We start from the raw sequence: 12728 nt of genomic DNA, 5'->3' as shown, positions 1-12728 counted from the left end.
AAGAAAGCGCCGCCACGGAAGGTGGGGACTCTTCTGGCTGAGCTCTTCATGGTGGTCTTCCCACTGGTCTCCCACATGCCTGTACTAAACCTCCTTACACACTGCCCCCCCACCAAATCTTCAAAATTATTTCTGTGAAAGGGGAAGAAAGAGAGAGAGAGAGAGATTGATTGATTGATTTCCACTGGTTCACTCCCCAAATGCCTGCAATAGCTGGGCTTGGGCCAGTCGGAAACCAGGAGCCAGGAACTCCATCTCAGCCTCCTATAAGGGTGGCAGGGACCTAGCGGCTGGAGCCATCACTTGCTGCCTCCCAGGGTGCACACTAGCAGGAAGCCTGAAGCAGAAGCATAGTCAGGACTCAAATGCAAACACTCTGATATGAGCTGCAGGTGGCCCACCCCCAGTGAGCATCTCGACAGGCCGCTCTGAACATCTGGTTTAAGTCCTAGGAGGTCTGTGGCAATAGTCTTGTCTCAGCCTGGCTCGCAAGGCTTTCTCCAGTCTCATTGGGATATTTCTTCCCTTTGTCCTACGAGTGATAAGTGACTCAGGTACCAGCCGACCAGACAAGCTGCCTCTGTTTTGTTCATGGGACTCCATCTGGCTGTAACTCATTTTTCTTCTATTTCCCCAACTTTACCCTTCCTTCAAGCTCTAGCTAGACAGCTACTTCTCCGATGAAGCTTTTCCTGGCTTCCTCAGAAGTTATGGAAACTTACTCATGCAACAGGACTCGGTAAGTCCCTGTGATGTACTGCGTACTGCCACAGGTGGGGGGATACAGCCAAGAAGTGTCCTCAGGGAACTTACAGTGTTCCGAGACCAAAAATAAGCAGGCAGTGGGAACAGTGTAGACCGGCATGTATTCTGCTGGGGTTCATTTATTGATTTAATAAGTAATTTTTATTTATCTGAAAGGCAGGATAATGGGTACGGTGGGGGAGGGGAGAGAGACAGATCTTCCATCTGCTGACTCACTCCTCAAATGGCCATAAATAGCTGGGGCTGAGCCAGCCCTAAACCAGCAGCCTGGGACGCTATCTGCATCTCTCACATGGGCGGCAGGGGTCCAGAGATTTGGGCCATTAGCAGGGAGCTGGGATGGGAAGTGGAGCAGCTGGGACTTGGACCAGTGCTCGTATGAGATGTGGTGGCTTACCCTGCTGTGCCACACCATCAGCCAGCCCCCTCTGCCCAGGTTCCAGACCTTCCCCTACCACTTAACCTTGTAATGCTGGGAAAGTGACTCAGTTGTCCTCTGCCTCATTTTCTCCATGGGAATAATATCAGCTGTGGCGCTGTGTAGGCTAATTTTTTTTTTTGAAGAGCAGAGAACAGTGCCTGGGACACTGTAAACATGCAAGGACTGTTAGCTGTAGGACGGTGAACACACAGCTCATTTCAAAGAGGGAGACATGCTCTGAAGCGGAGAGTGGGATGCACTGAAGGGGAAAGCGAATGACCAAATATTTTAGATCCGGGGTAGGGGTGAGGTGTATGCAAGGGTGACATAGTCATTAGCAGACACCTGGATGGAGCGAGGGAGTGAGTGAGGCAAACAAAGTTCCAGGGACAGAGGATACCAAGTGCAGAGTTCTCAGAGGAATGATCTTGACATATTCAAGATGGGCAAAGAGGCCACTGTAGGAATAACTCAGCAGCAGAGGCACAGGGCAACATATATCAGAGGCAGGGACCAGAGGAGTAGAACTTGGTAAGATTACATCCATTCTGGGTGGGATGGACAGCACCAGAAAGCTTAGATCAGGGAACTGCCGTGCTATTTATGTTTTAAGAGGCACACTGTACTTTGAAGAGTGAAGGGGAATAAGGATGGGAACAGGGAGACCAGTTAGAAGGTTGCTGTAATCGTCAGGTGAGACATGATGGTTGCTTGGACTGATGCGGTAGCAGTGAGGGGGAAATAAGTAGATTTATTCAGGGTGTATTTTAAGGCAGACTCATCAGGATTCACTAGTGAATATTTTATGGGTGAGAAGGGGAGAGGAATTAAGGATGACTTAATTTTAGGACCGCGTGACTAGGTTGCGTTTATTAAGATGGGAAAGAACGGAAGGGGCACAAGTTTGGGGAGGAGTCCAGAGTTAGGCTTGGCCCGCCCCTCTCCCATCGCACGACTGCATGGATGGCACGCCTGAGATGAATGAGCGTCCGGTAGTTTGTTGGGCACTGGGTTTGGCAGTCAGGGGAGAGGTTACTATTGGGGATGGCACATGGACAGTGCTTTACAAGGTGCAGGCTGAGCTCATGAGCTGCGTGCAGCTAGAGAAAGAGGACCCAGGCCTGAGCCCCCAGACGTTTCAACATTCGGGGCCTAAGTCAAGAGGAGAAGAACCAAAGGACACTGAAACAGGGGAGGGGGGGAGTGTTCAGTGTCCAGGGAGCAGAGTGAGTCAAGCACGAACCCGGGTGTGACCCACTGTGGGGCGCTCGGAGGGCAAGCCAGGCATCAGCCAGCTTGGGCAGCTTGTTCCCCCAGCTCTGTTTTCTCAGGGCGGCTGAGCCTTCCTCTTTGCAGCTTCCAAGTGTTACACTGCATGATCATCTTTGTCTTCTCTTGGGGAGGTTCCTAAAGGTTAGAGAGTGGGTCCTGCTCCTCCCACAACATGTGATATCATAATAGGTACGCATTAAATGATTGAATAAGTGAATCATGTGGAATTCTATAAACTCTAATGAAAAATTAGCAATTAGAGTTGTTTTTTTCTAAGTGATTTATTTACTTATTTTGAAAGTTATAGAAAGAGAGGGAAAGGGGCTGGCACTGTGGTGCAGCGGGTTAATGCTCTGGCCTGAAGCGCTGGCATCCCATATGGGCACTGGTTCTAGTCCTGACTGCTCCTCTTCCGACCCAGCTCTCTGCTATGGCCTGGAAAAGCAGTAGAAGATGGCCCAAGTGCTTGGGCCCCTGCACCCGCGTGGGAGACCCAGAAGAAGCTCCTGGCTCCTGGCTTTGGATCGGCGCAGCTCCAGCCGTTGCACCCATCTAGAGTGAACCATCAGATGGAAGACCTCTCTTTCTCTCTCTGTGTGTGTAACTCTGACCTTAGAATAAATAAATAAACCTTAAAAAAAAAAAAAGAAAAGAAATAGAGGGAGAGAAAGAAATCTTCTATCTGTTGGCTCACTCCCTGTATGGCAGCAACACTGGGCCAGGCTGAAGCTCCAAGCTTCTTCTGGATCTCCCACATGGATAGCAGGGGCCCATACAGTTGGGCCATCTTCCATTACTTTTCCCAGGCCATCTGCAGGGAGCTGGATCAGAAGTGGAGCAAGTGGGATATCGACTGGTGCCCACGTGGGATGCTGGCATTGCAGGCAGTGCTTTACCCACTATGCCATGGTGCTGGCCCCTAGAGTTGGTTTTACTGAGATATTCTGTATGTTCTCTTTTAAGACTGCTGTGCGGGGTTTGCGCTGCCTAGAATGAACGCTGTCTACCATACATCTGAGTTGGACTACTGCTTTTCACAACCATTTGCCGTTTCTATTTCTGTGCTCAACATCTAGTGGACTGTGCAGTCCCTACTACTTAGCTTTCAGCGGAGTTGCTCCCAGCTTTAACTTTAAAAGGATTTGTTGTTGTTGTTATGTTGTTTTGTTTTTACATTTTTATTTGAGGAGGAGGGACGAGAAGAGAAAGAGACATACACAGAGAGTTCCCATCAACTGGTTCACTCCCCAAATGTCCTCAAATGCCGAGTCTAGGCCAGATTAAAGCCAGGAGCCAGAACTCAACCTGGGTCTCCCATGTGGGTAACAGGGCCTGACAACCCGCGCCATCATCTGCTGCCTCCCGGTGTGCGCACTAACATGAAGCGATCTCACCTTGTAACTGCTGGAGGGCCCAGTGATACCTGCAGAGGTCATCAATAACTGTCACACTTGAGTATCAGTGTCATTACAGTACATCAGAAACTTCAGGTAACTTGGTATTTCATATTACATGACTGCTCGGTGCTGCGGCTCACTAGGCTAATCCTCCGCCTGTGGCGCCAGCACACTGGGTTCTAGTCCTGGTTGGGGTGCTGGATTCTGTCCCGGTTGCTCCTCTTCCAGTCCAGTTCTCTGCTCTGGCCCTGGAAGGCAGTGGAGGATGGCCTAAGTGCTTGGGCCATGCACCCCATGGGAAACCAGGAGGAAGTACCTGGCTCCTGGCTTCAGATCAGTGCAGCACGCTGGCCATGGCAGCCATTTGGGGGGTGAACCAACGGAAGGAAGACCTTTCTCTCTGTCTCTCTAACTCTGCCTGTCAAAAAAAAAAAAAAGAAAAAAAAGAAAAAACAAAAAAACCAACTCATATTACATGGCAATACATTTTAAAACAATGACAAAAGGAGCCACAGAAATACAGGCACCAGAAATGATGAAAATTCTTCAGGGAGATGTGGTTGAGATGGCATACCCAGAAAAGGTTGCTAGTCAGGGCATGACAGTTTTCCCTTGGCCTGCACAAAACCATGTGGATCAAATAGAGTTTATAGGTCAATGAGTTACCCTGCAAAAGAAAGCTAACAACCAAGAGTCTGAGTAACACGAATACCAAAACCCAACTTTCAGTTGTAAGCTTTCGACATAACTCATCTGGAAAATATGCACCGGACAATACAAAAAGGCGAAGTCATCACATCCCCAACAGGTACAGCATCCAACAAGAGGTCAGGAACGCCTGCTGCATGTGCAGGGCCACAGAGAAGAGCATTTGTGCAGTCAGTCCTCTTGGCTTTGCTCTTTCCCGGATTACTTTCATAGATTGCCATATTTCAGCTCCATGGCTCTCTGGCTACATTTTTATGGAGACTCCCTGGGAGCAAATGCTCACCTTGGATTCCTACTGACTCGCATCCCAAAGGCCTGATGAGGGTTTCTCGCTGATCCACTGGCCGCTAGACCTAGCTTTTAGGTTTGGGAAGGATGTTTTCTAAGGACTTGCACACTGGGACCTTCTGGAGGAAGGAATGCGCAGACTAGAGACACTCTGGAGATGAGTCAGAAGCTTGAGAGCTTCTTACAAAAAGCCCGAGTCATCAGAGAGGGAGGAATAAGCTTTCTGCCATAAACTCTAAGTTCTTAGATCTAACCATTCCATGCAGCCTTTCCCGAGCTAGAGCTCAATAGGCTGTTGTGATACTAGGACAGGAAAAGATCCGACAGTCAAGAAAGCTTAGAACATGCTGGATTAAATAGTGCCCGATTTTTGGAAGCCATAGAAGCAAGCAAGACACAAAGCACTCATTTATGAAAAGGTCAGAGTTAATAAATACCTCCAGATGGCTGGTGAGAATCGCTCCAGTTTTGGGGGCTGATCAGAGTGATGTTGAAACACAAGATATGTACTGCGGTCTACGCTACAACTAAAATGAACATGGACTGACGCAAAGGACCTGATCCGCAGTGGTTCCTACTGAAAGTAGCTGGTTTGAGTAAGCAACTCTCCAGCAGAGATGCCAACCTGAGCCGCACTGTTATGTTCATCTCTAAATGACAAAGTTCTTCCTATTTTTACAGCTGGTATTTTTAACAGGAAAAACTACTACCAAGTCTGTTTTATTTGAGAGAACGAGCTCTCAGCTGCTGGTGAGCTTGGACCCTGGCTGGGGCTGAAGCTGGAAGCTCAATGCAGTCTCCCCTAGTGGGCAGTAGGAACTCATTACTTGAGCTGTCTGCAGACCCCGCAATCAGCAGCCAGAGGAGGCGATCAAAGCCAGGCGCTCCAATGTAGGACACTGGCATCTCACCCTGTCTTCAATGCCAGGCCAAACACTTGTCCCTACCACTGATTTTAAAGTGTTATTATGTTTCATTTTTGACACATTTGCTAAGCACTAACTATATGCCAGATCCTCCCTAAAGACCCATGGAAAACAATGAAAAAAGCCTGGTTGTATTATATTTATCCATGTGATGTGGGGGTGGGCAAGCTACTGAAGAGGGAAGACAAACTAATCAGTTTCACAGGAGTCAACCGAAATGGCAAGCCCACTGACACAGGCAGTCTTCAGCTTTGTCTAGCTCACTGCTTTTTAAGCACATTCTCTGCGACAGATGTGGTTAAGAATCTGGAAAGCTAGGTAGTTAATAAAGTACCTAAGGATCTCGAATCTGAGTCTCCCACTCCATGGTTACGCTAGGCCCACCAGATTTCACAGCACCATTACATTCGCTGCTCAGTGTGGAGAATCAACTTTGCAACCCAGCAAATGAATTTTTGAATTACTTACTTTTGTGCCATTATAAAGAAATTTTAAGTCAGGGGTACGCATTTGGCTTAAAGTTAAGGACACCTGCATCCCACATCAGAGTACCTGGGTTCCATCTCTGGCTCTGGTTCTCGATTGCAGCTTCCTGCTTATGCAGGGCCAGGAAGGCAATGGTGATGGCCCAAGCAGTTGGGTTCCTGCCACACAGGCGGGAGACTGACACTCAGTTCTTGGCTCCTGCCTTCTGCCTTGGCCCAGCCAGGACTCTGAAAATGCCTAGCCATTGGGGGCAGATGAGGACTGAACCGGTGACTAGGAATTCTATTTGTCTCTCAAATAAATAACAAAACAAAACAAAACAAACAAACAAAAAAACCCACAAGTCAAACTATCTTAAGCCATGGGCAATCTGTAATTACAAAGAGTCATTTAATCTCAAATGATCTGAAAAGATACAAGCCTCTCTGTTCTTTTTGCCACCTTGTAACTTGGAATATTTTCAGACAAGGAGATGAATCTATCACTTAAGATCTTGTGTAACCAATCTCAAAAGGGACAAGTAGGTATTGTGACTGATCCATTCCAGAGACTGGCCACAGATTCCTAAATATGGTTGGTTTTTCCCTATCACTTCCCAAGATTCTTTGCTTGGATATAACTATGTTATCACATTGAACAGGAAACCCAATTCACTTCATTCTAAAGTTTGACTATCATTCTCTTATTTTCTGATAGGAACAAAATTCCTAAAAATTTAAAAGTTGTTCAGTCTATTAAAAAATATATACCCTATAAGGATAACAATGAAAAGGTACTGTCACACAGTATCAAATTTCATACATTCTTTTAGAAAATGATCAATCTAGTTTCTAGTGAATGGGATAAACCTAACAAGACTAGTGCACTAAATGGATTCACGTCACACTCTATTGGAATATGGTCTAAGTAATCACCCAGTAAGTGAACACTGGTGGGTCAACTTTGTTGAATTCTGATCAAGTTACTTCAGGTCTGTAGATACACAAATGGAAATGACAGTGCTCATCAACTCAACTCTACCCATGATGAGAACTGAGGTCAGCCAAATGATAACCAAGCAATGATTTACTTTATCTAGTCTGAACTTACTCCCTCCTAGCTAAATAACAATTGTTACTATCCTAGAGGATCACTACTTATCAAGGATGAACTAAACAGGCATATTGAGATTTGTGGTGCTCTCCTTTATTCCTCATCCTTTCTGTATGCTGTTTTATTTGAGGCAGAGAGACAGAGTCCCCATCCAGGGCTCACTCCCCCAGAAGCCTACAAGGGCTGAGACTGGATGTGGACAAAGCCAGGAGCAGGGAGCTCAATGCAAGTCTGCCACACAGGTGACAGGATCCCAACTAGTTGAGAGATTGATATTGCATCCCAGGGTACACGACAGCAGGAAGCTGGAGCCAGGTCTCCAACTCAGGTGCTGCCAACGTGAGATGCAGGCAGTTTCACTGCCATGACAGACACCCACCCCTCCTCCTACATCATTTTTTTTTCTCTTAGCAACTTTTAAGACAGGTTCAAGATGAAGGAAATTTTAATGACCTCTCTCCCAACAGGTAATTTGTTTTATATAAATTTCATTTTCAACTTCTAGAAATAAAGATGCAACATTTACTTCATTTTTTAAAATAAACCATAAAATTTAAATAGTCAACTAAAAAGAAACGAAAATAGATTTTTTTAGCAGAAAATTTCTAGTTTTTATTCTTCTGGGGTAGTAGAGGCTTAACTTGCCTGCGATCAGAATAATTACAATGCTGGTGTAATGTTCAAGTGAAAAAAAAAAAAAAGAAAATTTACTTTCAAATCTGGAGGAAACGCTCAGTCGCTCACTCCAGCCCCCTGCAGAGACCTCCCACTGGGGGTCGTCAGTGACCACAAGTTCTCCCTCATCACTTAGCAACCTCTGGCATCTCGGCCCTTCTGTTTGCCAAGGCTAGCATCAGTCTGTCAAAACATAAAGGGGGAAAATCCCTACACCCCCAGAGACCTGAGCACTTTTAATGTGAACAATCAGATTCAGACCAGCCTCTTTTGCAAAACTACAAGTCAGTGGATTTTTTTTTCTTTACGTAACTCAAATATTGCTATTTTTCCTACCTTTACTAAAATGGCACTTACGTTTATGTTGGCTGATGTTTTTTTCTGCTTGTTTCTATTTTTCTATAATTGATACCTTTTATTTCTTTTGATTTCCATCCCAGAATATTTCATCTTTGGGCAATGTGATCTCATCCTGTGTGTAAATTTGCTCCTAATCAGTAGTAATCACAAAAAGGAAAAAAGCAAGGAAGCAATGAGCACTAGTAGCAGGATCTTTCTTCAACATTCATATAATTTTTTATAAGAAAAACATTCATTTTTCATTATGGAATCCAAAACCATTATTGTATGATAGTGTAAGTCTTTCAGCATTCAAACTGCTCAACATTCAGCATGGACAGCAAGCCAGCTTACGAGGAACCACATCAGAAGCACAGGGAGGTTCGGCTGGTAGAAGCCCAGCAGCTGAGTGAGAAAGTGCCGCAGACTTGCCTTCCATCGTGTAAGAGCTCCAGGAACTCCTGGGTATTTTTGGTGATGTTAAAGGAAAGAAACGGCACTGCCAGTCAGGAGACAGGTAATCCTTAGACTGTGTGCGAGACTGGCTGCCAGGGGACCACAGGGACATAGAAGACCTGGAGCCAATGAAAAACACTCGTCTGGAAAGGAATGGGTTTCCTCCCCAAAATGCAAAGTGCTCTCATACAGATGCTTAGCATACTAAGATTTGACAAGTTTTTACAGTGATGAAACAGCAGAGAGAGACAGTTACATTATTTATACCGTTAGTGTGTAAAGACACAGATTTTACGACTAGCAGCAGGAAGTTCTCTGACAGCTCCTGAGACAAGCTACCCTCATGCCCTGGATCCAGCCCATGCCACTGATGACTTGTGAAAATGGTAACACATACAAGTAAAAATGACCTGCTGTACGTGAGTCAGAAAGTAGTTGAAAAGTGACAAAATCGTATGTTATTAAATGACAAAACATATTTAGAGGTTTTATTTAAAAATCTCTCACTGTTCATTATCAAAGTTACAAGATTGTTTGCATACCAAGAGACAGACTGTAAACATAGGAAATTTTCATTAAGGAAAGATGGGTTTACTGTAATTTGATCTTTTACAAAAAATTACTGCAAGTTATTGATAACAGAATTTCTCTTTTACTTTCTTAAGTCTAATTCTCTTGAAAATTAAACCAATGTTTCCACTCTCTGGAGCTAAAGTTCAACCATGGTCACCTTAGGAAATACCCCTGTTTGTTTGTTAATCAGAAATACACATCGAGTGGCACACATTTCCATTTTCTTCTCAGGCCCAAGGTTTCAGCTTCATGAAGCTTTACAAGCAGACAGAGGGCCTGCAGGGGTCCTCTGAGGGCCTTCCTGTCGCAGCTGAGGTTTCATGACGACAGTGGAGGAAAGCAGTGATGATGCAGAGTCAGAGCAGCCCGACCGCCTTATCTCTCAGGGAATCTTTTTCCTGTTTGGCTCACAGCAGCCAAGTGTTTCTGGTCAGGGTGCCTCCACCGAACCTGATTGCAGCAGAAGGGTGACATGCTCCGGTCAGCTCAGGGTGATTCCGTTCAGGCAAAACGGTTGATCCTTCAATCTGTCGGCTGTGGGATGATACTAATATGAAGAAAGTTATCCGGGTAGCTCAGATGCTCACTCAGCCACTGGAGAGGCGTTTCCAACATTGGCTCAATTCCATGAATCATCACTTGATTCTTTTTTCCCCCATCTATTCCAAGAAAAAAAACCAGCAATAATTAATAAGAGCCAAAATAGCTGGAGAAAAAAATAATCTGTTGGCCTTCTGAGATTTCTTAAATGAATTAAATGGATTTTTAAACTGGTGTCCTCCCCGACAGAGGAAGCGGAACCGTGGACATGGAGAAAGTTCAAATGTTGCAATATGTATCACCCAGAACAGAAACCTGAGGCTTACATGAATTCTGATAAAAATTCTGTTGCTATATGTGAAAGTATTCATTCTTTCTTAATTACTGTGCTTACCTAAGATTGACGTTAATGAAACCACAGTGGAGAAAACAAGCCCACTGTACCCACTGACCACAATTTGATTTAGCTACAAATTAAATACTGTGAAGTATGGCTATCAAAAGTTGACAGGTGTATGAAGTAGGTCCACATGGTTTGAAAGCATACAAGAGAATGTGACTAGAAACCATCAAGAGTCAGATCAAGATTTGAGAAGATGTTTCGATAAATCAGATGGGAACTTTGGTTGATTATTAATGATGTCCAACTACATTTGTGTATTAAGAACTTTTAGAGATAACAGAATAACTGTTAAAGTTTTAATCATATGCAAAACAAACAGTCCGACTTAGGGGATCCTGTTTTACAGTCATGAAACCTCACTGATTTTTGCTAAGGCCCAATAAATTAGATTAAAAAGGTGCTGCAACTCCTATTGCTCTTTCAAATCCAAGCTTTATTAAATATTAATGACTGATTTTGTGCTTTTCATGGTTTTGGTAAGATGTATTAACAAGCTTCAGCAGAAACACTCTTGATTATAATAAGAAAACAAAGCAAAGCCAAATTCCATAAAATACAAGTAAGCAGCAAGAACCTTTGTAATACCCCTTTAGTGAAATTCTTGCCTTTTAGGTTTCCAACAGTGTGTAATCTTCTCAGCTTTCTGGAGACCGAAGATCACAGTGAACAGGGAATTAATGGACTCTCAAAGGGGAAAGCACTCCTCTTGTGAATCTTAGCTTTCTAAGGTCTGGGCAAACTGGACTGATGACGTACGGTGACAACGGCTTGTTGGTCACCTGAAACTAGAAACCCTCAGAAGAAATATCTAAATGTCCTGTTAAGAGGCAGCACGGCCCGGGGAGGTGACAGTTAAGGGAGGATACCAAAACACTACAGAGGTGACTGAAGACTGCCAAAACAAACATCTGACACACACACCAATTTTGAACATAATCAAAGAAAATGTTCCAAACAGACCCCTAATCACTATGTCACAGTTCAGAACAATTGCAGAAAAAGACCTTGTAATACTAATAATCTAAAAATGGTTTTGTTGCTTGAGCTTTCTGCCAATCTTGGCTGCATCTTTACAAACACATTCTTATGTATTTGAAGGCAGAGAGGGGTGGGGGGTGGGGACAGGCTGGTTGATTTCTGATCTGCTGGTTCACTCCCTGAATGCACACAACAGCCAGGGCTGAGCCAGACCAACTGAACCCAAGTACTTGATCTATCATCTGCTTCCTCTCAGGGAACACAGAAGCAGGAAGCTGGGACAGAGTGGAGACACGGCTTGAACCCAGGCACTCTGATATGGGGACCAGGCATCCCAAGTGGCATCTTAACCACTAGCCATACTCCTGTCCCCACATTTTTTTTTTTAAAAAGATTTATTTACTTTAAAGTCAGAGTTACACACAGAGAGAAGGAGAGGCAGAGAGAAAGAGAGAGAGAGGGAAGGAGGGAGGGAGAGAGGGAGGGAGAAAGAGAAGGAGAGAGAGAGAGAGAAAGAGAGGTCTTCCATCTGCTGCTTCACTCTCCAGATGGCCACAATGGCCGGAGCTGCGCCGATCCAAAGCCAGGAGCCAGGAGCTTCTTCTGGGTCTCCCACATGGGTGCAGGGGCCCAAGGACTTGGGCCTGCTGTCCCAGGCCATAGCAGAGAGCTGGATCGGAAGTGGAGCAGCTGGCACTGCAGGAGGCAGCTTTACCCACTACGTCACAAAGCTGGCCCCTGCCCCACACTTTTTAATACAGTTGTGATTCCAGGGTTAATAAATTGACTATTTTTCATAGTAATGCCATGAATAACATGAAGATAAAAGCAAGCTATATACATAAGACTGGAGAAAGCATGGCTTTAAAATTTGGAAGATTTTTTTTTTTTTTTTTTGACAGGCAGAGAGGACAGTGAGAGAGAGAGAGAGACAGAGAGAAAGGTCTTCCTTTTGCCGTTGGTTCACCCTCCAATGGCTGCCGCACTGCGCTGATCCAATGGCAGGAGCCAGGTACTTCTCCTGGTCTCCCATGGGGTGCAGGGCCCAAGCACTTGGGCCATCCTCCACTGCCCTCCCGGGCCACAGCAGAGAGCTGGCCTGGAAGAGGGGCAACCAGGACAGAATCCGGCGCCCCAACTGGGACTAGAACCCGGTGTGCCGGCGCCGCAAGGCGGAGGATTAGCCTAGTGAGCCGCGGCGCTGGCCGGGAAGATTTTTTTTTAAATGTTCATATTTGAATGATTAAATCTGGAATGATTCATTCTTTGTTAAATTCTAGATTATCAGGGTTTTACTGTATTAAACTTTTCTTAGAATACTTGAAAATATTTCCATTGTAGTTCTCCTCATATTCTTATATATTTCTTTGAAACATTTTAATATTCTCAGAATTTCCCTCCTACTTAGC

The 12728-nt window shown here is 45.0% G+C and overlaps 1 protein-coding gene across 8 annotated transcripts in view; it reads right to left on the bottom strand.

The window, feature by feature from the left end:
* ATG5 (autophagy related 5) overlaps positions 1–12728 on the bottom strand; it is a 191533-nt gene that overhangs the window by 25610 nt on the left and 153195 nt on the right. For 4 of the 8 annotated variants that reach the window (XM_070073741.1, XM_070073744.1, XM_070073742.1 and 1 more), the window contains one exon: positions 9287–10057. The exons of the other annotated variants lie outside the window; for them this stretch is intronic. In XM_070073741.1, coding sequence (XP_069929842.1) covers positions 9921–10057 — 137 coding nt within the window. In that variant the 3' untranslated portion in view covers positions 9287–9920. Of the gene's footprint in view, positions 1–9286; positions 10058–12728 lie in introns of those variants that run through there. 8 annotated transcript variants of the gene reach the window in all.

Source organism: Oryctolagus cuniculus, chromosome 5 (genome assembly GCF_964237555.1).
Source record: "Oryctolagus cuniculus chromosome 5, mOryCun1.1, whole genome shotgun sequence".
NCBI classification, from domain to species: Eukaryota; Metazoa; Chordata; class Mammalia; order Lagomorpha; family Leporidae; genus Oryctolagus; species Oryctolagus cuniculus.
This window is presented reverse-complemented; position numbering and strand designations above follow the sequence as displayed.